This window comes from Cydia amplana, chromosome 13, assembly GCF_948474715.1.
Source record: "Cydia amplana chromosome 13, ilCydAmpl1.1, whole genome shotgun sequence".
In the NCBI taxonomy this organism is placed as follows: domain Eukaryota; kingdom Metazoa; phylum Arthropoda; class Insecta; order Lepidoptera; family Tortricidae; genus Cydia; species Cydia amplana.
This window is the reverse complement of record NC_086081.1, coordinates 5,007,098-5,031,123: the sequence shown is the minus strand read 5'-3', so window position 1 is coordinate 5,031,123 and position 24,026 is coordinate 5,007,098. Positions and strand designations below refer to the sequence as shown.

The window sequence follows — 24,026 nt, the reverse complement described above, 5'->3', positions numbered from 1 at the left end:
AAGTATTGAATAACGTGATTTGTCCACTAGACCGGATCGAGTGGTGGAGCGGAACAGCCCTTCATTTTGGGCCTTGAACCTTTTCTGGTATTCGCTCTAGGTGTATAAACGTGAAACGAGTTTTCCTGGGCAGAATAGGCGTCATAATCTTACGAGTATATACCTCATATTATTCATGTAATGCTATTTCAGTCAGATAATGTTTTCAAAAAATTTGAAAGTACCGTCAGCAGCAATAGTTGCTAAGCGGGCCGGGTATTTAAAATTATCTTCACGCTACTTTATTGTTAAGAGAATAAGAGCGCGCCAAGGTAATTTTGAACACCTCGCCCGCTTAGCAACTTCTGCTGCTGACTGTACCTACTCGTAAACTTCTGGAAAACACCGCAATATCACCTAAAACCTAAAAGGAAACCTATCCTTAAAGGAAGTTTCCCGTTTTCAATTATCTCTATGTACCTATGTATTAAAACATCTTATGCAATTACCGTTTCTTCATGTGGGAAGGTTAGCAGCTTTGGAAATTTTTCGTCGACACACGGTGGAAAATAAAACGAATTATGAATTTCCCAAGGACGGACATAGACAATTTTGTCTTCTGATACTGAATGGAACCTACACATAGTTTCGCACAGCCGGACTTGCAAGCACAGCATTATAAATTGCATATTGACGAGAATCATTAATTGCTTCGTTATTTTCCATTGTTCCGAGTAAGTATACTCGTATAACCGCATGTAAATCATTATTATTCTAGTCTAAGTAACTCTAAACATAGGTTTCCCTTCAATGTTAACTGATTTATGTAAATATACGAGCCTGTAAAGACGCAGATCGCATGTTGGTTATATTAATTAATAGTTCAGTAATCAATGCAACTAAATTTAAATAATTAATATGCCTTGTATTAAAGTTCAAACTAAGTACATACTTTAGATATTTACAGACGAGAAAATAAACTTCATGTTTATTAGAATGATGCTTTTAAAAATAAAACGTTCTTAAATGTTAGGTATATGTGAAATATTATAGGTAGGTTCTTTTTACCCAAGGTAGTTTTAAACTAGTTTTTTCACTAAATTTCATTTATTTACGTCCGGGTTTCTTTCTTTCTTCTTTCTTATAAAGGTCTGTTTAATACTCAAAGAAACTTCGCAAAACCTTGCCCGTATAATTCGCGCTCAAATAGAATAGTAACTTTATCCTGAACATCGAAGTTAATCCCGCAATCCCGGCTTCTGCGAACGACATAAAATCAATAACTAATAATAGGCCCGGCCCGCTTCAGGTACAAAATATAATACGAGGTAAACTTCTTTGTATTATTACACTGTTACTAACTACTGATATGGCTAGATATAACGTTGTATACCTACTTACATGCAAGTAGTACCCCTAAATGAAGTAATAGACAAAAAGATGAAAAACAAAGTAACAACACATTATAATTATAGGTAACATAACGGTCCCGACTTAGCATGGAGCTAGGCTGGGACCGGGACTCGAAGAGAGGCCTATGCTCAGAAGGCCTACCGCGAACCACGTTCGACGTGTTGCCTCCCTGTCACACCTACGTACGAAATTACAAGTGCGACAGAGATGCAACACTTCGTACGTGGTTCGCGGTAGCCCCTCAGCAGTGGGCGATAAAAGGCTGATATGATGATGATAGGAAGGGCTAACGCTGGGCGGGTGGTTTGGTGGTCTTGGTCTTGGATATCTGTGTACAGTTTTTCATTTAATTTCAATATACAGAAGTAACCAATTGCCAAATTAAATATTTAAGTAAATGGCAAACAGTTTGGCGAGGCTTCCTTTTGAGATACCCTTTTTTACAATTAGGTACCTACTAAAATAAATGCTTTAAAATATATAAAGAATAATAAGTACGAGTAAGTTAATAAAGCCTTCGAAGATCTGCCAAAATAACCAGAGTTGACTGTACGAGGGTTTCCAAGGTCAAATACTTTTCCATTTGATCCCGACCTTCCCCTTGCGGCGAGGCTCGGAAATCCGATTATGGACAGAAAACATGACATTTTCGGGAGATCAGCGCCGTCAGCGGTGATTGAATAGCGGCCCGGGAAAGTAAATAAAAGGATAATGAAATGCCGAGTTAGTGGGAAAAGACCCTTATCTAAATATTGCAAACGGTATATTTCTTTTCCAAATTTATCTCACACATTTTCGATATGTGTATTTATTTCGATGAATTCTGAGAATTTAGAAGGTATATTGTTGTTACAGATTTATATACCAATATATAAGGTATACCTATAATACATATAGACTCAAAAAATGAATGTCTGCGGATTCGTGATATCACGAAAACGTAAAACTTGCAAATATACGTACCAATCAGATTAAAATAAATAAATTCTGATTCAGGTATTTTTTTAATGAAACTACCTACTTGGTAAAAAATGCTTATAATATTTTTTCACAAAAATAAGCTTCTGTCAATTAATTTACTTTGTCTAAATCCAAATACTGACGGCGGTCGACTAGGTACCTAAGTGTTTCTCGCCGTAATAAATCGAGGCAGACACACCTGCAAGATATCCGATCACACCTGCACGGAAGTAACAACAAAGAACAATACGATTAAAAAATGCTTACTACATACAATTTAGGCGGACTATACGTTCTGAATTCAAAATTAAGTTTTTTAACAGTTTAATCTTTTATAGGTATGGAAAATCTTACCTCTCGCCTAACGATGCCGTTCAATATGACACCAACCATCTCGCCAAGGTCGTCAAAGGCTCCAATGGACACTCCATGAGACAGCGACGAAGCTGAATAATCTTCCAGGTCTGGGCAACGGGACTCCGGTGTCTCCAGCAGCTTGACGGCCTGGTTCATGGGCTCGTCACGGAAGAAGAACCTGGGGAATGTTTATGTGATGAAGTGACATAATATGTATACATATATATGGGTACTTGTATATAGGCATTTAGTTATGCACATAATGCAAGTCCGCATAATACCATTCCTATCGGATGTTGTAACTTTAGATAATGATAAAAAAGCCTACTACGAACTCTATTCACAATGGATTAGTTTAATTGCCGCACCGTTTACGCAAAAAAAAATCTATGGCAAAAATAATACTCCGCATAATTACAGGCGTCATACATTGTTCAAGTGCAAGTTGCAGAATGTTTCCAAGAAGTTGGAAAAGTCTGGAAATTTCAGGATATACATTTTTGTTCGCATTTGTCATTCCAATCAATTTCGATCAGCATTTGTAAATGAATTCTTATCATCTTGCCTAGGCCCCCAGTATTATTTTAGTTTCAATTGATATTTTTCTATAAACGATTGTCAAGTGTCCACAGTCGTGTAATAGCTAAGTGCGGGGGAGTGCTCGGGGGGCGTACCGTCTCAGGAAGGCGAGTGTCTGCTCCGTGTCATCTGTGGTGAGTTTGCGCAGCGTGTAGGCGAGTTTGGGCGGCATCTCCGGCGCGATGCGCGGGCGCATGGACAGCTCCGATAGCTGCGCCGGGAGCTCGTCCGCGAGCTGCAAGTACAAAATGTACAAATCCATTAGGAACGAAATGATTAGGTACCTAAAGTGAAAACGGTAAATCGAATCCCATCAAATTGCAAGTCTCCCAGCTCAACAATTCGGGAGATTTAATACATTTAACGAAGTTCCTCAAGTTTTCTTCCTCTTCTATTTTTTCTTACCTACATTAGCTACATCTACATTCATGGCAAGGTTCATGCTTTCTTCCGGATGGTATACTTTTGAAATTTGTTAGGGAAATGAGTGAAAGTATTAGATTTTGATTACAATCTTTTTAATACTACTTCTTTGATATTGTGACGTACACCTTTACGTGACATAATTATATCTATGTATGTCTGGTACTTAGTTTTCGTTGTTTTCTAAACATAGTTAAGTAAAAAAAGGAAATGGAGCGAGTTGGAGTTTTGTATGTAACAGACATTACATTAGTTATTTGCAGTGATCGGAATTGGTAGTGCCATTTCACGGGACTTCGGTGCGTAAGTTTAGTATGGATATACCTTTTCACCCCGGGATTTCATATTACCTACTTCAATTAGCTTCATGCATGTTTTTTTTATAATTATTTAAATCGTTTTAACACCGGAAAAAAATAAAATACTTTTATAAACCTTCCCATTATTTTATTAAACAATATTTAAAATGTTGAACATTTTTGAGCGGTTGAAATGCTCATAATTTTTGGCGTGAATTCGACGCGCGTGATGACGTCACGCGGCTCTTTTGCATGCAACTGACGTATGCCGTTTGCTACTCAGATAATAATGCCATCCCTTTCACTCTTGGTTGGTCTTAACAATTTGTTGAAACGAGTGACGTCACGTGACGTTTCGACCAATGGCGTTGCGTTTCGCTCACTAGCTTCACGCGGGCAAAGTTGTGTACTTTTTATTTATTATTTTAGGCAATTAAATGATATTTAATAACGTAAATGCATTTGTAACATGATATAACGGTAACAAACATCGTAATAAAAAATATTTCGTTTAAATATAAACTTCATGCATGAGGCCTATTAAAGACATGCCAAGAAATATTTTTGGAATCCCGAGTCTTATCCACGTTCAGTACAATGTTTGAGGTCATTCACCCCAAATGGCACTACCTATTCCGATCATTGGTTATTTGTACAACAAGAGATCAAAGTTTGATATTTCTTCGAGTGCTTATTTTGAGTCCCGTGCAAGCGAAAGATTCTATAATAGATTCACGAGCGTAGCGAGTGAATCTAATTTAGAATCTTGAGCGTAGTAAGGGACTCAAAAGCGCACGAGATGTAAATAACTTTGATCTCGTGTAGTTCACAAAACTTTTCACCTCAGCAGTGAGAACATATTAGAGAACCCGAAAAATGTATTCCTTCTTCATCACTTACCTCTATTCACTCATGTTTTCTTAAGATATACCAACAATTAAATTTTCACCTCAGCATCTCGAACAAGGGTACTTTGCTACTTAAAAACAGTGAGCAAAATCGCATTTTGCTCACCGAGTGAGCAAAATCGCATTTTGCTCATTTAGTCTCACTCAGTGAGCAAAATCGCATTTTGCTCACTGTTTTTAAGTAGCAAAGTACCCTTGTTCGAGCTGCTGAGGTGAAAAATATGTTACTTGAATGATCATGTCAAATTTCATCTTATTTCAGAATGTCTTTTTAAATTTAGATCGTGACTTGGATTGCATGGCGACGGCTAGGTTCGTGTGCCTCTTAAAATACCATTTAAAAGTAACTATTTTCCTTATGATTGAACAGCGATTATTAAGTGTATGACACATACAATTAAAAGTTAATTGTATAAACGGTCTTGTCATTCTTACCTTAATCGGAGTCTTGACATTGCCTGCATAGTCTCAGTATAACCGACAACAATCTATTACTCTATCGACAACTCGGTACTTAACTGACTTATGTTGACAAACCTTATAAATATTTAAACTACACGATATAAACGACGTAGATCCTATCATATATAATTTGTATGTGAAATAAGACCAATTAAAACTAGCTCTTCATAATTTTAGTGCTGTGAAGATAGTTCAGATCTGAAAACCGCTACCGATTTTTAGTAGCGCCTGGAATACCAAAACCGTCGAGAGAAAGTGACAGTGGGTCATAATGACGTCATCAAAATAGAAAAAGTTATGCTTCCGGCAGGACTTGAAAATTTGGAATATCGCTCGCAGACGAAACTGCTTGTTAAAAATTGGTCATCAAAATAGATCCCGTTTCGTTGCCAAAAGTGCTAATTAGACCCCAAACTGTGCATTGCAAAGTTATAAACATATGGGGTAGCTAAGATATTGTAAATTATGAATGCAGATTACTTGGTACTAAAAATTGACTATATTTAAAATTATATTTTAGTTTAACGGTTAGGTATTTAGAAATAATTTAGAATTGCCTACTCATGGTATTAGCATAAAGAGACCAGCTGCCGATAATTGAATTTTAAGCTCGTCTGAAAGGCGATTGGTTCTGAAATTAGGTTAAAAGCTGTCACATTCCGCCCTTTACCGTTTATCCGGTTCAACCGCCTTCAAGGGCATTTGACAAAAGCTATACCTACCCAGTACCTACAGCAAAACTATCTTAATATTCAGATAGATCACTCGGTTTAAAAATGAGCACTAGGTGTTTAGGGGAATCCATTGCAGTTCTAAATCAAAGCGGCTTAAAAATCAATCTGGGTTAAAGGGAAATTATTCACTAACTTAACTACTATTTTTCCGACCGTTTCGATCCGATCGTTTTGCCATTGTCGGTGCTCTCGACAATGGCAGATACGTATTTTGGTGAAATTTCCGAGTACTTTTTCGATATTTTTAAAACTTAGTTGTTACTTAGTGATTTAGCCATGCATTTTCAATCTGTTCACATTTTCTGCAACCTACAAGCCGCAGTAAACGTTGTCGCGGATTATTATCGGCCATTGTAATATCAATTAATTTATCTCCGTGTCGAATCGTGTAACGATTTGCATTAAATTACTATGCAGTGGTCTAATAGCCACAGTTTTTACTAGGGCCGTTTAACTATCCTCTCGCCGCCCAGAGACCTATAAAAAGGTCTCCTGTTCCATTCTAATTTGAACTTTGTGTTGACAAAATAAAATTTCATTTTGCTTGGCAAGGATTGACGTATGGGCGGCTAGAGGCTATAGCTTTTTACGACCAACACGTTTTTGTTTGTTTCTACAGTTCCTGGGTCTTAATGCCCAATCTAGTTTGATTACTTATTTATGGTGTAGTAAAAACTATATAATTTGCATTTTAGTTTTGTTATAGATCCAAATTCCAATTGACCTGACTAATGCTGTAATAGATTTTTTTGAGTTTTCGGCTTATTCTAGCAGAGTGCTTGACATGTCGATTTGTATTTTTTTAGCCTTTTGGTGAGTGACGTAACAGCAAATCGCATTCGTACTTGGTTTTTTTAACTGATTTTCATTTTCTCGGGCACGTTTTTGCAAGCCTCCCACCTCTCACTCAGGGAATGTAGTACTTTTACGTATTTTCTCTATAGGTAGGTATTATAATATTTTATTATATTTCTGTCGATTATTTATTATTCGTTCTATACATATATGAATTACCTACGTACCTACACGTTATTTTCCATTTTGAAAATATCGAAATATTAATTTGATCACTTATAATATTCTACCATCTTTGCAACACTTGGTTGAAATCGTAGTTTCAATAATAAACAAAATAAATCAATGTCTCAAACACTATCCTATATACATCATTGGAATACGACCATTCATACCCGGCTGCATAAATAGTGGATTTGAAGCGGAATGACTTGATTTATTCCTTTTTCGTCACGACTCCGGCATAATCGGTACCTATTTGCTTGTTTATAGTGGGCGACAATTAGTATGTACTCGTATTGTTAATCGCGTGACTACGCCATTGTTTTTACACCATAGGTATACTAAAAAGTAAATTAGTTTTAAAGAATCCGAGAAATCCGGCAATATTTATTTGGATCAAAATTCTTTTTAGTTATAAGTTACGTATCACGATTGAGCATGTTTAGTTTTATTATAATTAAATATACTTGGCAACCTTAAAGTACAATAACGATTAACAATTACTAATGTTAAATAATAATATAAAACCTTCATTCCTTGTTGTGATTGTCGGAAAATAAGACGCATCTCAAATATGGGTGGCTGAGAAAGCTCAAGGGAATTAGTTTTCTTAAGAATTAACTTTTAGAACCGTCTTCAAGAGCTTTATAAATCTTGCTCATTTGAAATGATATCAGTTAAGTGTATTCTAATAGACTTGGGCATGTAGGTAATAGAGGTTGTACCTAAATATGTACAGTGTACACAAGGTACATTTTCGTAATACATAAATGCGGTAACTACTTATTTTTATAGAAGTAAAACAAGGCAAAATACCTTGTAATAACCATAGTATGAATGTAACAATTTTCGTATTGTTTCAATCGTCTAGTTGCCATAAATAGTCTGAACAATGAAGTATTACGTTCAAGTGATATTTTATTATCATTGTACGTCTCTGAAATCAAATAAAAAGTTGTCGTGTCTACTCGTAGATGGTATGGCGCGGCAGTAGTGGCATAGGTAGGTACGGAAGTTATTTCGTATGCCTATATTTATGGTAAGCTTATGTACTCCAGAAATAATATGTTGCCTTATATTGCCATTAAATTATAGCTGCAAGTAGTATTACTATGCCAGGAAGGATGTGAAGTTGTATTTGTTGTTGTATGCTCTAGATAAGGTTGTGCTGATTAAATACTTGAACAATGTAACTTGTACAATGTGCAACAGGAAGATTCTTTTGTACAGGTAAGTTTGTTTTATTTGATAGTATATGGATTAATGTATTTTATGAAAGACTATTAGTATAAGTTTGAATTATTAGTATTTGTTTGGTTGAGTTTAAGTACCTAGTTCAATCTCCCCCTTAATTTTTGACATTGATAGCTTTGATCACTTGCATTTTATGTAGCATAAAATTCTAACTATAATTTAGTTCTTGCGTTAATTTTAACCATTAAATAATATGCCGAACTTTAAAAAATAAACAATTGGTATGTAAGTATAGGCAACAATAACCACTCCTATTAAGCTTCAATTTTCAATCCAACGTGGCAACGCGGCAAGTGTCATGGGCACCTTTGCACCCGGTACAACTCGCGGAGGTCTTTTAGATTAAAATATTTTAATATTTAGATATATTTAAGTTATTTTTGTATGATTTTTTATATACCATTAACCTTTTGTATAATAAATAAAGTTTTTGTTCACTTGCAATGTACCCAACCAATTTTGTATTTATTTTTACATTACAAATAAAATTTCAAACTTTTTTATATTTTGTCAACTGACAAATAACTTATGTACGGGTATCGCAGCCGCCCGATGGGCGCTGCTGTAACGCACAAAACCACTGTCCAAATCCATCCATCCGTGTTAATATTATAAGCCTGCTGCTAGATATAAAAAGTTGCCTTTTAGACTAACACGGCAGCATACATGTAAGTAAGTGCCTACATATAGTTGTAGGTACTTAAAATAACTAGGTGAATGTCTAAAACAAAAAATACGAGAATAAGGCAGTTGCATACACATAATGCAGCTTCGAATGCAGGAAGTACGGTTAAGAACCAGTTTTACAAATGCCAATTGTATTTATATGCAATTGTGGCACGGACCCATTTGTCTAGAAACGACCTTGAGCTCTAGGTATTATGCTTTTACATATTAGAGAATTATATTAACATATATTTAAAAAAAAACGAAGCGTGATGTGTTAGATATTTTAACGTTAAGTTGCTTCTAATCGACATAACTGCAGGCTGTATGTTTGTAAATGAGTTCACTTAAAAAGTTTTATATACGTTTAAGTTATATTTGTATTGCATATATGTTCCCCAAGAATATCAAGATAATTTTGTACACTTGCCTACCTAATTATAATGTGTAGTTATCGCCTTTATTTTTCAAAATTTTTGGTAGGAACATTACTATTAACATGCATTATTATGTACATATGTTGTAATTTATAATATACAGTCTTACTTCCTGAAACGTTAGGTAATATTTTTTTGGAGTTTTATTATAACGTAATATAGTTTCAAAAAAACTGCAAAGTAATTAATTAAAACCATATCAATTTATTGTAAAGTTTTTGCAGTAGTTAACCACTAATTGGTTAGGAATGTAATAAAACTAATAGTTTATAATAAAATAATGTAATTGGTAAATAAAATTTTAATACAATTCTAGGTAGGTACAGTTGCTTCATTTGCTAGCTTAAAGCTGCCAGGTTTTGCATAAAATATAATCAATTTATACGATATTGACAAATTCTATTGATTTGTTTAATTCCCACAAGTGTGATTAAAGTTTTTTCACCTCAGCAGCTCGAACAAGGGTACTTTGCTACTTAAAAACAGTGAGCAAAATCGCATTTTGCTCACTGAGTGAGACAAAATGAGCAAAATGCGACTTTGCTCACTGTTTTTAAGTAGCAAAGTACCCTTGTTCGAGCTGCTGAGGTGAAAACTTAATTGTTGGTACATCTTAAGAAAACATGAGTGAATAGGTAAGTGATGAAGAAGTAATACATCTTTCGGGTTCTCTAATATGTTCTCACTGCTGAGGTGAAAAGTTTTGCGAACTACACGAGATCAAAGTTATTTACATCTCGTGCGCTTTTTAGTCCCTTACTACGCTCAAGATTCTAAATTAGATTCACTCGCTACGCTCGTGAATCTATTATAGAATCTTTCGCTTGCACGGGACTCAAAATAAGCACTCGAAGAAATATCAAACTTTGATCTCTTGTTGTACAAATAACTATTGTTTTCTGCCATTTTGAAAAAATATATATATACCTATATCTATAAAAAAAACTAAAAAAAAAACAAGAAATCGTAGTGTCAATCAAAATAACTGTCAATTGTCCTTCATCATGTTACCTACTGCCATTGACAGAGTCGCTTCAATCGGGGATAAAAACGGTCAATCGCAAACGTGAACTTTTCTTATGAAGGACATATGTTAAAGTTATTTGGCAAAAGATAGTAAGTATTTATTCCCCACAGATTTAGAAATTCAACTCTCTAATCACCACGCCTTTTCGGTCGCTTGACTACATAGTATAAAACAAAGTCGCTTCCCGCTGCCTGTCTGTCTGTCTGTATATACCTATGCTTAGATCTTTAAAACTACGCAACGGATTTTGATGTGGTTTTTTTTAATAGATAGAGTGATTCAAGAGGAACGTTTATGTACAATTTGTTAACCCGTGCGAAGCCGGGGCGGGTCGCTAGTATATTATAATCGTCAAGTTATGGTCATGACACTCATGACACGTCACATCAATAAACGGTTTGTTTGTGCTAATCACGGAACGAAGTGTACATCGGGAACTAGACAAGTAATCTAATAAAAACGCATCAAAATAAACCACAGAATAAAAAACGTAAATATCAATGAGTCATTGATAAAAAATAAATGAACATAATGAACCGACGGCGAAAGGCGATCGTCGAACTATGGGCCTTGGTAATGATCATGAACGCGAGCGAGGCTGCGCAGACGCCGCCGGTGCGGTAATTAGCGAGAGGCCGATTCTGAATTAACAATATATTACGGGTATGATCTTGTTTTGATACGACCTTGGCGATAGATCACTCTTTTTTTTATATAATTAATGGGCTTACTCATGGCTACAGACTAGCCGAGGCGAAGACGTGGCCTACGTAGGAGCGAGCCTGCCCAGAAGGTGCCTGTAGGTGAAGGTGACTCAGATTATTTTAGCAATACGCAATGCGTGGGAGTGGGAGTCGAATTATGAAACATTTTGCTCGCGCTTGTTGGTGAGCGTGAGATTCACTGTGAGTCGTGTCAATGATGAAGGTCTCAGAGAAGAGATAAATCTAAGGAAGTCATGACTGGACTAGATATGTAAAGCTATCTCGAGTTTGTCACGGCACGGCCTAGCCTTGATGTATTTGCAAAAATTGCAGTTTCCAATTTACAGGGCTATAATATACCTATGTTCCTATGCATTAGGGTTCATAAAAGTGATGACTAAAGGATTGACAACATATATGATCTTTTTCATGAAAGGCCTCAAGTCGGAACTGATGTTTTCTGTTGAAGGGTTTTCTACAATGCGTGATACCACACAGAGAGATATCTAGAAGTTATTAACACTATCAGAGCAGCGTTACTTGGTGAACTTTACTCTGCCACTAGGTATACCTACATAATTATTTACCATCCTCTGCAACTTTATTACTACTTCAAAAGCAGTATTCAAACGGCATTAGACATGGGCATTACCATAACAAACAATACCTGAAGCAAATGAGCTTGTCCAAGAGATGAAAAGAATCGTGCAGTTAACATGGCTGTGTCAACAGCTACTGTGTTGAAGTCGAACGTCACAGCGTTCAGTATCTTAAATTGACGAGAATTCGCAACGTTTGAAATAATTGTTAGAGTACAAAACAAATACCTACCGTCGTCAAAATGTATTTTACACAAACAAAAAGAGCATTTTCAGCATTAAGTTTACTTAACATTTGTGTGTGTTTGTGTATCTGTAATGATTTCTGGAACTAATTCATACTAATGTAAATTATGGTCATGTAATGTTGAATAATTTGTTAGTTTTACATAAAATATTGCATATCGCATCTTAGTCTCCCGTATTATACAAAATAACTTGCTTCTAAGATTTGTACGTGTGCAAAAGTTTTAAACCGGAGCTCGATAAGCTTTCCACTTCTAATTGTCAGAGTATCGTCATTATAATCAAACAATAAAGTAGGTATTTTCTCCGACCATCGGGAAAATGTTGTTCTCGAAAGGTGGGAGGTCCAATTTTAAAACTTAATTATACGCGATTAATGACAAATATAGTATCTGTAAGCTGTGTAGGCACTATATATGCCTAATAATAATAAATAGCGAGGAAAGATTATTTTTTCTTATTAAGATCGAGATTGCTAAGTGAGCTTTAGCGTGCCTTATAAGATGTTTTCTTTAAAGTATGCAAAGTTAGTAAATAAATTGCAGCCACGCCAAAATTAGCGGCGAAATGAAAACAATGAACATGTATATATAATTATTTTGCGTGTGAAAGTTAGCCAAGTTGAAAGGTGCGGAATAAACAATAAGTATGTACTACTACACACGGTGTTTTTGCTTATACATATTAACAATTGCAAGTGTCTGTATAAACTAATTTACGTACATATATCTCTACATATTCTAATTTACATTACAACATCATTAAAATTCCATATCCTACGCAAAATTAGTTATCCTTCTTATAAATAGGTACATTAAAAACGTCTATCAGTTTCCAATGTGCACTAAACTATCGCAGGGCGGTATATTTCACAGCACCTATTTACCATGATATCGCTTACATTATCAACGTCTCGAATGACATACTTTATCTCTGGTTAATAATGGACACGTTATACTGTAAAGTGTCACGTCAGTATAATTTTATTTTGTACCAGATATGAGACCAACAGCCAACAAGTACCTATCAAAATGGGTCAGGCCGTCGACCGCCCGTCTTTGTGACTCTTGTCATTTAAATTATTTCGATCTGAATGAAATTAAATCATATTAGGTAAATCGAGCTGCATTTACCGTAGGGTCTACAGAGGCGATGAGAACAGAGGGCCTACCGCGAACCACGTTCGACGTGTTGCCTCCCTGTCACACTTACGTACGAATTTACAAGTGCGACAGGGAGGCAACACGTCGAACGTGGTTCGCGGTAGGCCCTCAGACCCGCAGACCGGCAGGTTGCGAGGCCGGCCGGCCAAACTACGCGGTCAGGTTTGGCGACAAATCTTTATAGCCCCGGGCGCCAAACTTTAAAATACAAAGGTATATTTACCATTGTTTAACCCTATGTAATTTTTTGTAAAATTACAATGACAATTAATTAAACGTACAGTGAATACCCTGTTACTCCGTTACTTGTGCTCGTAATTCGTCAGATCATTGTAATGCGCATTTTATAGTCTACCTACACACCTTGCCTTAAACTGACCAGCATAATAACCTAACATAACTTGTCAGACATGATCGAATAAGTCCAACTATTGACATTTTACTAATGATCGGTGGCCCTAGTCGGTGGATCGGGTCCTGCCCTATTAAAAGGGCAAAATATTGTAGAAGCACACAACAGGGATCAATATTCATGCTATCTGCCGGACTCCTAGCATTAAACATTAAACAACAGTAGGATAATTACATACATTTTGTAGGCAATAAAAAACATTACAATTGATTTCTATTATTAGCAGGCAGAGATTTTTTATAATGTGTTTTATTTATTTCCGATGATAACGATAAAAAACTTCCACGGTGACATGTTTGTCTCGCCTATTACACGTTTATCACGTTTCAGGAACTAGCTACATAAACAGTGTATCAAAATACCTACCAAGTATTTGCGTCACGATTTTGCAACCGGAACACTATTGTAGAATGCTGCTACGCAAAGCTTATCATACCCATTTGATATACATACATACCTATTTACAGTCAAAAAATCATTCAACTGGTAACCTTATTTCATTTGCACAAGGTATAAAAATGTTTTTCTTTTCAAGTGCAGTTGCTGCGCAAAACTTCCCACAGCTGATCGTAATTAGAACATAATACATATAGTCAAGACAATAGTCGCTTTAATTATAAAAAGTTCAAATAGAGATCAAAAGTCATCGCTAATCATGTGCCATTGGCCATGTCGAAGCCCAAATTTTGTCCTTGTCCAGATCATCTTTCTACGACATTTCGATAATTTCGAACATCTAACAGGTTGATGTGTCATCGGCACTTCTTACAAAAAAGCGGCCAAGTGCGAGTCGGACTCGCCCATGAAGGGTTCCGTATTTAAGCGATTTATGACGTATAAAAAAAAACTACTTACTAGATCTCGTTCAAACCAATTTTCGGTGGAAGTTTACATGGTAATGTACATCATATATTTTTTTTAGTTTTATCATTCTCTTATTTTAGAAGTTACAGGGGGGGGGGGGACACACATTTTACCACTTTGGAAGTGTCTCTCGCGCAAACTATTCAGTTTAGAAAAAAATGATATTAGAAACCTCAATGTCATTTTTGAAGACCTATCCATAGATACCCCACACGTATGGGTTTGATGAAAAAAAAATTTTTGAGTTTCAGTTCGAAGTATGGGGAACCCCAAAAATTTATTGTTTTTTTTCTATTTTTGTGTGAAAATCTTAATGCGGTTCACAGAATACATCTACTTACCAAGTTTCAACAGTATAATTCTTATAGTTTCGGAGAAAAGTGGCTGTGACATACGGACGGACAGACAGACGGACAGACGGACAGACAGACAGACAGACATGACGAATCTATAAGGGTTCCGTTTTTTGCCATTTGGCTACGGAACCCTAAAAATGATACGGTTTCCATGTCATGAACGAATCGAACTGAATGCCAGGTTGATTGTATTGACTATTGACTGCCGTTATTTCTATTTAAACTAAAGGTGTCCACCAGACACCAGTTTCAATTGCACTTGCTCACCAGTCGCCATTGTTTTTTTCATTCGCTGGTCGCAACATATTCTGTACAAACTATGGCCGCGCTTGCCCGCCCTTATTGGTTTGTACACAACAAGAATTATTTTTAAAATTCCCACGGCTATTGCAATATTGCAACGAATAGACGTTACAGCTTACATAATGATAATTAAGATCTAGTATGTGATGACAGACAGAGTGATGCATATGCTTATCGTTCATGACAAAATGCATTTTTGCAAGAACACGTGTTAAAGTATTTGCACAAAGCCGGTTTGGTATCTGCAGACAATTATATATCATGCATAACAATCGCCGGTACAATTAGTTATTCAATTTATATTGCTCTAAAATTAAACAACACGTTCGTTCAATCAGTTATGTCAATTATTTTAGGATCTGTGATTGATATAAGTAACATTACGTCACAGAATCAGTTAGCCATTACATCCGTCAGTCACGACATATTTCAAGGTCATCCAAAACCTCGTATGGTCTACAGTACAGTTCAAGTGGATCTGGTAAGAATTTTGGTTAATGGTAAATTACAGTCTCATCCCTCTCTCAGTCTTATCATTAAGTACATTACATACATTTATGTACATTTATCCTGTTTAGATCGTTAGCTAGTGCTTGGAAGCCCGTTTTAAGACATTTTCCACCACTTTCTATGGTTTCCGGCAACGTCTTTTGCACGCTTAAATGTAACGGTTCCTTATTACCTAGTCTAAATTTCCTAGTCCAAATTTCCACCAGGAAGCGGAAAAGCTTATAATTAAGATTCCAAGGTGTATATTTTTTCCTTATTTTTGATGGAATAACGTAGATGAACAGTGTTTTGTATACTTGACTTCACTGGCTAAGTGACCCAAAAAGGATCTCCGCCTCTTACACAAGAGAGCGCCACGCTGCCCTATTCTGCGCCACTTCACGCCAGTTTGGTATTCCGAGGGCGAACAGGTCTTTTAGGGCTTCGTCACTCCAGCGGTATCTAGGACGCCCAGACGGACGTTTTTGTATATGCCCTGTAAGTTGTGTTTAAGATACCGTCCGGCGGACTGTTAATCAGTGGGCCCCTTTAGGGTCGGTTGCACCAAACCTTCTGTCACCGTTAAAGCGTTCGCTAAATTTTATTGTATGGGAAGTTTCATAGTTCTCTGCTCCGTGCCGTTCATCAGTCTATTATTGTAGTTAGTGCAAGTGGCCCTTAGTGTGCCTTTGTGATTTGTTAACGTGCAATAAGTTCTAATAACCCTATTTCGAAATGTCGCATCCATCAACATAAACATTTCGATAAGAATGCTTGTCCTATTTACGGTCGTATGTCCAGTTAATTCTGGTTTAAATAACGTTTGCCGTAACGGGAACTACTATTAACAATGTTTACTTGTATTTATTTGCCGTTATTTACAATACAATATTATTTAGAAATATTGCAAATGAAATGAAATTCAAAACAAAACTTAAGTGTAAATTGTATTAAGTAAACAAAAGTTAAGTGTACCAGGTAGAAGTGTAGTAGGTAGTCGCTAATTTGTAACGAATCCAAAATCGCATGCAATTATCGAAGATGCCTATATTATGCCTAATATACCTAGATATAGCGTATTAGACGACCACACAGATAGATTCTGACAATCAATTTTATGCCTACTGATGAAGGAGATTTTCTGCCTACTGCTTTGCTAATGTCATAATTCATAAAGTCTGTTGTAAGGTCTACGTAGGTTGGTTTGCATCTAGGTACCTAATGCAAATCTTATTAGATGTTCTAAGTTTTTTTATTACATAATTATTTGTCATTAGGTTCAATTTGATCGGTTTCCAGGAGCCTAAAAAGTGTTAAATTGGCCAATGATTCAGCAGATTCAAAGCCTACCGTAAAACGGGGTGAGTAGGTTTCGCGGGGAGAGGTGGGTTATGAATGGGGCGAGAAGGTGAAGGCGAATGGGGAGGGGGGTGAGAAGGGATTGTAAGGCTACTGCTACAAAAATAATGTATTCCATGGAGCTATAGTAATACGCATAATAAAAAAAATCGATCCAACAATCTTCCAAAATCACCTTTGTGTGAAAACCGCTCTCACCCCAAATACGAGGCACTACGGGGTGAGGTGGGTTTTCCTCTTTATCGTCAAAGTTATGAAATGGAACTACCCAAAATAAAATAAAAACTAAAATACAAACGTCCGGAACACTCTTATTATACACCACTCAGTTTTCATATGTAAAAATAAAATGTTATCGAGGTTTGAATTTCTGTTTTGACCCTACTCACCCCATTTTACGGTACTGCAAGCTAAGATCCTAAGATGTTTATTACTTGTTTACTGTTCAGTTCATTAACTGGGAGCTGTGCTAATTATCAACTCTTGCTCGTGCCAATGGTTCCGCATAGTTGTAATGAAGGTTCTAATACTTCTAATAGGAAGTACAGTCAGTATCAAATAGTGATGGCCAAAGTGGCATACGTTTATCATAGAAATAGAAAATATTTGTTACGTAATAGAAATAGAGTGTGTCTCAATTTGGTCACTTTGGCCATCATTATCTATTATATGATGAAGTTTAGTAGCTACCTTAGTAAGTCTTAATAAATGTTTGTAGTTAAATTAGTCAAACTGTACCTAATCCAAAAATCTAAATCGAAATTAATCTATTTTTCTCAGTAGTTCGAAATACTCAGAAAAATTACTTAAGTAAGTACTCGCTTTATAAAATTTGTCCTGTCATTGACAGCAATATTATTATTTTAACTATTAATTGGGTCAAGATTACTGATTACTAATTATAGAGCTTAGTAGTTTATGATAGAAATTGGCTCTGAAATTGACACGATACTTTTTTTATATAATTAGCCACTCACATGATTCCAGCAACTAGAGTTTCAAGATTGCGCACCTCTAAAATGATCGTCGCAACTCGAGTTGCAAAAGGAGTGTATGCGGTTTTTTATTTATTATCTGTGAAGGGCTGCACAGATACGGTATAAACAATTTTTAAAACACAGACTACCAACGTGACAATATTTAAAAAATGTTTCAACCATATAGACACAACCACAGTATTTCTTATCTATTTTACTTTGCAAGTTGTTCAGGAAGTGCGATGTGTAAAAAGTTGCTGCGTGTTTTAAAATGCCTCAAGTATTCAAATTTAGATATTTCTATTAGTAATGTATATTAAACTACTCCGCGTTTATTGGTCTATTAGTTTAAAACTATATTTTAGACCTACTTAATATTGATGACCAAATAATATCACTTCAAAACAATAGTTCTGTAGATTCTTGACGTGTTTCTTATTTGAATGCCCTACATTTCTAAGATTACTAAATATATCTTGAGCAACCAATAGACATTAACTAGTTCGATGATTAAGTTACATTAATAAACCATAGAATGTATTAAATCACTGTGTATTACACAGGATTAGCGATCAAAACATGTGACGGTAAATTGTAAGTACAACCCCGGCAACTGTGGTTGCTTAAAGCATTTCTGCATATCGTAAGGCATGTGGTGTACTAGACGCGTTGCATACGACAATTGAATACAAAAAAAAGATACGTTATCGATTTAGATTTTTAATTAAAAATAGTTTTCTACTATAACGCGGACATTATTTCATTGGGTCAACTTTGTGAATTTTTAATAATTATTTTTATTATAACAGCACAATGCTATAGTAGTAAAATAAATTCTTTGTTTCTTTATCATTAAAAAACCAAAAGAATCGTTGCAAATGCTTTAGCAGAAGTAAAGTTATCGATTTTTGAAAATATCATGACACTGTGCCGTCGTATCTGCGAAATGGCAGAGCAGTTCAGGGCACCTTTTGTTAAAATCGGAATCATGTGAGTGGTTAGAGCTTATTCCAATAATTAAGTTATTCTATATCCAATTAAAATAAGGTAAACAGTACCTACGAAGCCTGGAAAAGGTTTATACATTTCAGTCCGATTAAGATAATGTGTATTGTTATGTCAGCAGCAACAAGTAAAGTAGGTCAAGTAGTCAATAATCCACAAAGAACAAGCTATTCATTAGATAATTCCATGCCGCGATATACCGGCTGAATGTTATCAACATCTTATCATTAATGGTGTTTTGTTCTAGTAGCTTTCAAGATCTAAATGTGACTTCGTATCAATCGTGTCTCATTAACACATTCAATCTTGCAGTCAGAGATAAAGAAAACAATACTGGTTGGTCATCAAGGATTAGCGATCAAAACATGTGACGGTAAATTGTAAGTACAACCCCGGCAACTGTGGTTGCTTAAAGCATTTCTGCATATCGTAAGGCATGTGGTGTACTAGACGCGTTGCATACGCGTTTTGGGATTTTTTTTACTACTTACTTATAATTTGTATTTACTAATATTTCTTTGCTATTTACATTGAATAAACTAAATAATTATACGATTAAATAAATAATTAATTAGGTATTACAATTTTAAAGTTCCTATTTCTGTTGAACATCTGCACCGCGCGCTGTTGTGTCTCCACCCTAAATGGGTAGCCATCTTTATTTTTGAGATGGAAGAAGTCAGTTTACCGGCTTATTTACGTTTGTAATCAGTATAATTTTATGTGTTAATAGTTATTATTGGTTTATTGTGCTTAATATGTTGTGAAGTGTGTGTTATGGTGGATGTATTAAACGTATTAGTGTAGTTATAAGTTAGTTCGGTTGTTGGTGATCGGCAATTATAAAAACACCAAAATTTAGTAGGTACGTAGATACTCTTTTGTTATTTTAAGTTATATAGCTACTATCATCGTTATAATTGCATAAGTTATGCATTTTATTTCAAGATTATTAGTGTCTTAAACTGTTTTTTACTATATTTTAGTACTTCAGTGTCTAAATTAGCCACAAAAAAATCATGAACATAATATATAGTTTCACAGCAGATTGAGCAATTCGAAAGTTTCTTATCGGAATTTGAATTAGTTTTACTCGGCAATTTCATAGGTGAGCTATCAAGATGTTTAGTACCAATTAAAAGCTTATTAAGTCCTCTTTAAATTGAATACAAAAAAAAGATACGTTATCGATTTAGATTTTTAATTAAAAATAGTTTTCTACTATAACGCGGACATTATTTCATTGGGTCAACTTTGTGAATTTTTAATAATTATTTTTATTATAACAGCACAATGCTATAGTAGTAAAATAAATTCTTTGTTTCTTTATCATTAAAAAACCAAAAGAATCGTTGCAAATGCTTTAGCAGAAGTAAAGTTATCGATTTTTGAAAATATCATGACACTGTGCCGTCGTATCTGCGAAATGGCAGAGCAGTTCAGGGCACCTTTTGTTAAAATCGGAATCATGTGAGTGGTTAGAGCTTATTCCAATAATTAAGTTATTCTATATCCAATTAAAATAAGGTAAACAGTACCTACGAAGCCTGGAAAAGGTTTATACATTTCAGTCCGATTAAGATAATGTGTATTGTTATGTCAGCAGCAACAAGTAAAGTAGGTCAAGTAGTCAATAATCCACAAAGAACAAGCTATTCATTAGATAATTCCATGCCGCGATATACCGGCTGAATGTTATCAACATCTTATCATTAATGGTGTTTTGTTCTAGTAGCTTTCAAGATCTAAATGTGACTTCGTATCAATCGTGTCTCATTAACACATTCAATCTTGCAGTCAGAGATAAAGAAAACAATACTGGTTGGTCCAAAAGTACGTTGACAGAGAATTTTTAGGGATATTTTTCTTTGAACAATCAAGAGAGCCTTTACCAGTTGGTATGGTGAAAATACCTTTTCCTTTACCTTTCGTTAAAATTATCAACAATATGCCGCAGTAAAAAAAAATACCACGAATTTTTGAGCCATCCTGTACCACTTTTAAATATACATAGGTAACAAGCTAACAAGCTTATCTTGCATCGCGGACATACGTTTTTTAAGCGTATAAAAATAAATAAACCAATACTATTCCTATTCAATCCAATTCCAATGCTATTAAGTTTGTTTATGCAGAGAAAATTTACAGTAAGGAAACTAAGTGGTGGATTGTCAAAAAAACCAATTTAATCATAGAATTTGGTCACAAAATTTCACGAGAATCGGTTGAGAATTGCGACCTGTAAAGGAGAACATCCGGACATATGAAAGCATTTTGCCCGAGTTAAAACGGAGACCTTCGCTAACGCTTCGGTCAATTATTTAGTTAGAGTTGATAGGGCCTATAAGCTGCGGTGGTTGCTTAACATCAGGCGGTCTTGCTGCTTGTTTTCAACCATCGTGTTGTAAAAAAAGTCGGGATCGAAATAAAGAGTTACCTATTTTATTCTACCGTAATAGATTACTAAGATATTATTATGATATACCTACTGCCCTGACATGAAGGGCGGATGCTAAATGTCAATTATGTTGCGAATGTCAGCTAGTTCCTTTAATATGCTTACAATGGACGGAAATGAAGTGAACTACTTATTCACCGGTTTTACCCAAGTATAGTGCACGGGCCCTTAATAGGCCAGTTGTCTAATTGAAATTAAATGAGGTAACTCGTTTGTTTTAAATGAACAAAATCTATTATCAATTTCTGGTCGAATGTTGTCACTTTTCTGTTAAGTAGGTCAGAAGTCAAAACGGTAAATACGTATAGTTAATCCCTCAACTGCCAGGGTCTAAATTTGGCAGCCAAAAAGACCTTGAACGTGTTAATCGCAACTTTGCTATTTCTATCGCAAATATTAATCATTAATTAGAGTGGGATTTTGATATTGATTTGTCGATTGCCCAAATAACTCTTTTGCATCTGTCTGTCCTAACTCGAATGTAAGAAAAAAAATCTTTTTTTTATTAATTACCATTCACGTGCCCAACTGGTAGTTTTTTTAAACTTCGATATAAAATGAGTGGCACTTAGAATTGTTTTTTTTATCGTAAGTTTAAATTAAAAATAATGTGAAAACGTATAGGTACGAGTATAGCGTGATAAAACACTTTGAAGGGATAATAACAATGAAACTACAATATTGGTAATTGTCATTACTGGTTAGTTACCCTACACTTCCTATAGGTACATTAATACATTCTTCTGTATATAGGATACAGTATTATTTTATTTAAAAATAGTGTCAATGAAATTGTATTAATGTTACTTCACACGTTTCATTCAAACAATGGATAAATAAAACAACTGACATAAGGCTGTGTTTGGTCATTCTTTTCCGAGAAAGTTTTTCTACTGTGGGTAGACAGACAATTTATATAATTTCATTCAAAATTACTGATTAACATCTTATTTATTTTCTGATTGTAGTTATTTTGATCCCCGATTAAATATTTATAAGCCTGTTTTACAAGGTTTCCCTATATTTTTAAATATTATTGTACTTTGCAGGTGATAACTTAATATAGCCAACTCACCGTATATTTATCAATCTTAGCATTTTCACGTTCGAAGTGGGTCTTCTTCAAGTTCACAATACTCCTGGCACTAGTAACAGCCATTTTGTCGATTTAAAAAGTATAAAAATTAAAAACAAAACGCTCTGTCACTTTTCGCGCGCAAACGGATGCGTCTCCCGCGAGCCGGTGGGACCGCGCTGAGATTCGAAATTGGAATGGTTGCGAAACGAGGCGCGCTTCTTTTATATGGCATTGTACTTTGCAGTTTCCTGACTCCTGACTGAACGCGCCCCCGCGCTCCCTTTCATATTTAGGTCGGCACTGAGTAAGTTTTCGTTTGTAGATTCTTTAAAACTGAAATTAGTTAAATTAGTTCATAATTGAAATTAAGTTTATAGAAAAAAATCGTAGGATACTTACCTACCCTCTAGTCTTTTTTGATAAAACATATGGTGTGGTAAAACAAAAGGTTTCGAGAGGCATCAGAATCGAGTGGTGAACAATATATAGAAAAAAAACCTTCACCGCGAATGGTAGGTAAGTAATGCCTACTGTTTTTTTACGAAATCTGATCCTCGTACATAGAGGAAACTATCATTTGTGATTATTCCTGTTTCCAACGCAGTTTTCTTAACCATACAGAAACTATACAGAATAGGAGTTAGGGGAACACCGCTGTTACTGTTCGAGAGCTACCTTACTGATAGGAAACAGAGGGTGAAACTTGGAGATGTAGTCAGTGGGCTCGAAGACGTCGCCTATGGTGTCCCACAGGGTAGCGTGCTAGGACCTACGTTATTCCTGGTCTACATAAATGATTTATGCAATATGACCATTCCAAATGCAAAATTGTTCTCATATGCCGATGACACTGCCTTCATTTTCAGCATTGTTCTTAACCTCATTCCAGGATTTTCCAGTAAATATTATTATATTTACTGGAAAATCCTGGAATGAGGTTAAGAACAATGCTGAAAATGGTTTGACACACATAGACAGCTGGCTCAAAATGAACCTACTAACACTGAACACAAAAAAAAAAACAAATTACATATGCTTCAGTATTTCGAAATATACACAACCCAAAAATGATATGTCGATCCGGATTCATTCATGCCCGTCTTCAACCTCGTCTACCTGTGGCTGTCCAGCAATAGAGAAGGTTGCTCAAACTAAATACTTAGGAGTTATACTTGACGAACATCTTAACTGGTATTCACAACTCGATCAAGTCATGGATAGAGTGAGGAAACTAGTCTGGATTTTTAGGACACTAAGGCACATTGTCCCAGGGAAAAACAATCAATCAAACTCGCGTAATATATTAAATGAAATATAATTATATATCCCTGGTCCAATCTGTCCTAGTATATTGTATCTCTGTCTGGGGTGGATCGGCAAAGAGTCGATTTATTGATCTTGAACGTGCCCAACGTGCATTAATTAATACTATATGTATTTTAAAAGAATTAGGTTTTCTACTGACCAACTCTATTTAATTAGTGACTTGCTAACAGTC

The 24,026-nt window shown here is 35.4% G+C and overlaps 1 protein-coding gene across 1 annotated transcript in view; it reads right to left on the bottom strand.

Moving 5' to 3' along the window:
- The window catches only part of LOC134653426 (arylalkylamine N-acetyltransferase 1-like), a 33,408-nt gene extending 10,671 nt beyond the window's left edge, over window positions 1-22,737 (bottom strand). The window contains exons 1-3 of the mRNA XM_063508789.1: window positions 22,526-22,737; window positions 3,384-3,523; window positions 2,707-2,887 (exon numbers count right to left, since the gene is read on the bottom strand). Coding sequence (XP_063364859.1) covers window positions 2,707-2,887; window positions 3,384-3,523; window positions 22,526-22,609 — 405 coding nt within the window. The 5' untranslated portion in view covers window positions 22,610-22,737. The remainder of the gene's footprint in view (window positions 1-2,706; window positions 2,888-3,383; window positions 3,524-22,525) is intronic.
- Window positions 22,738-24,026: the final 1,289 nt, after the last annotated feature.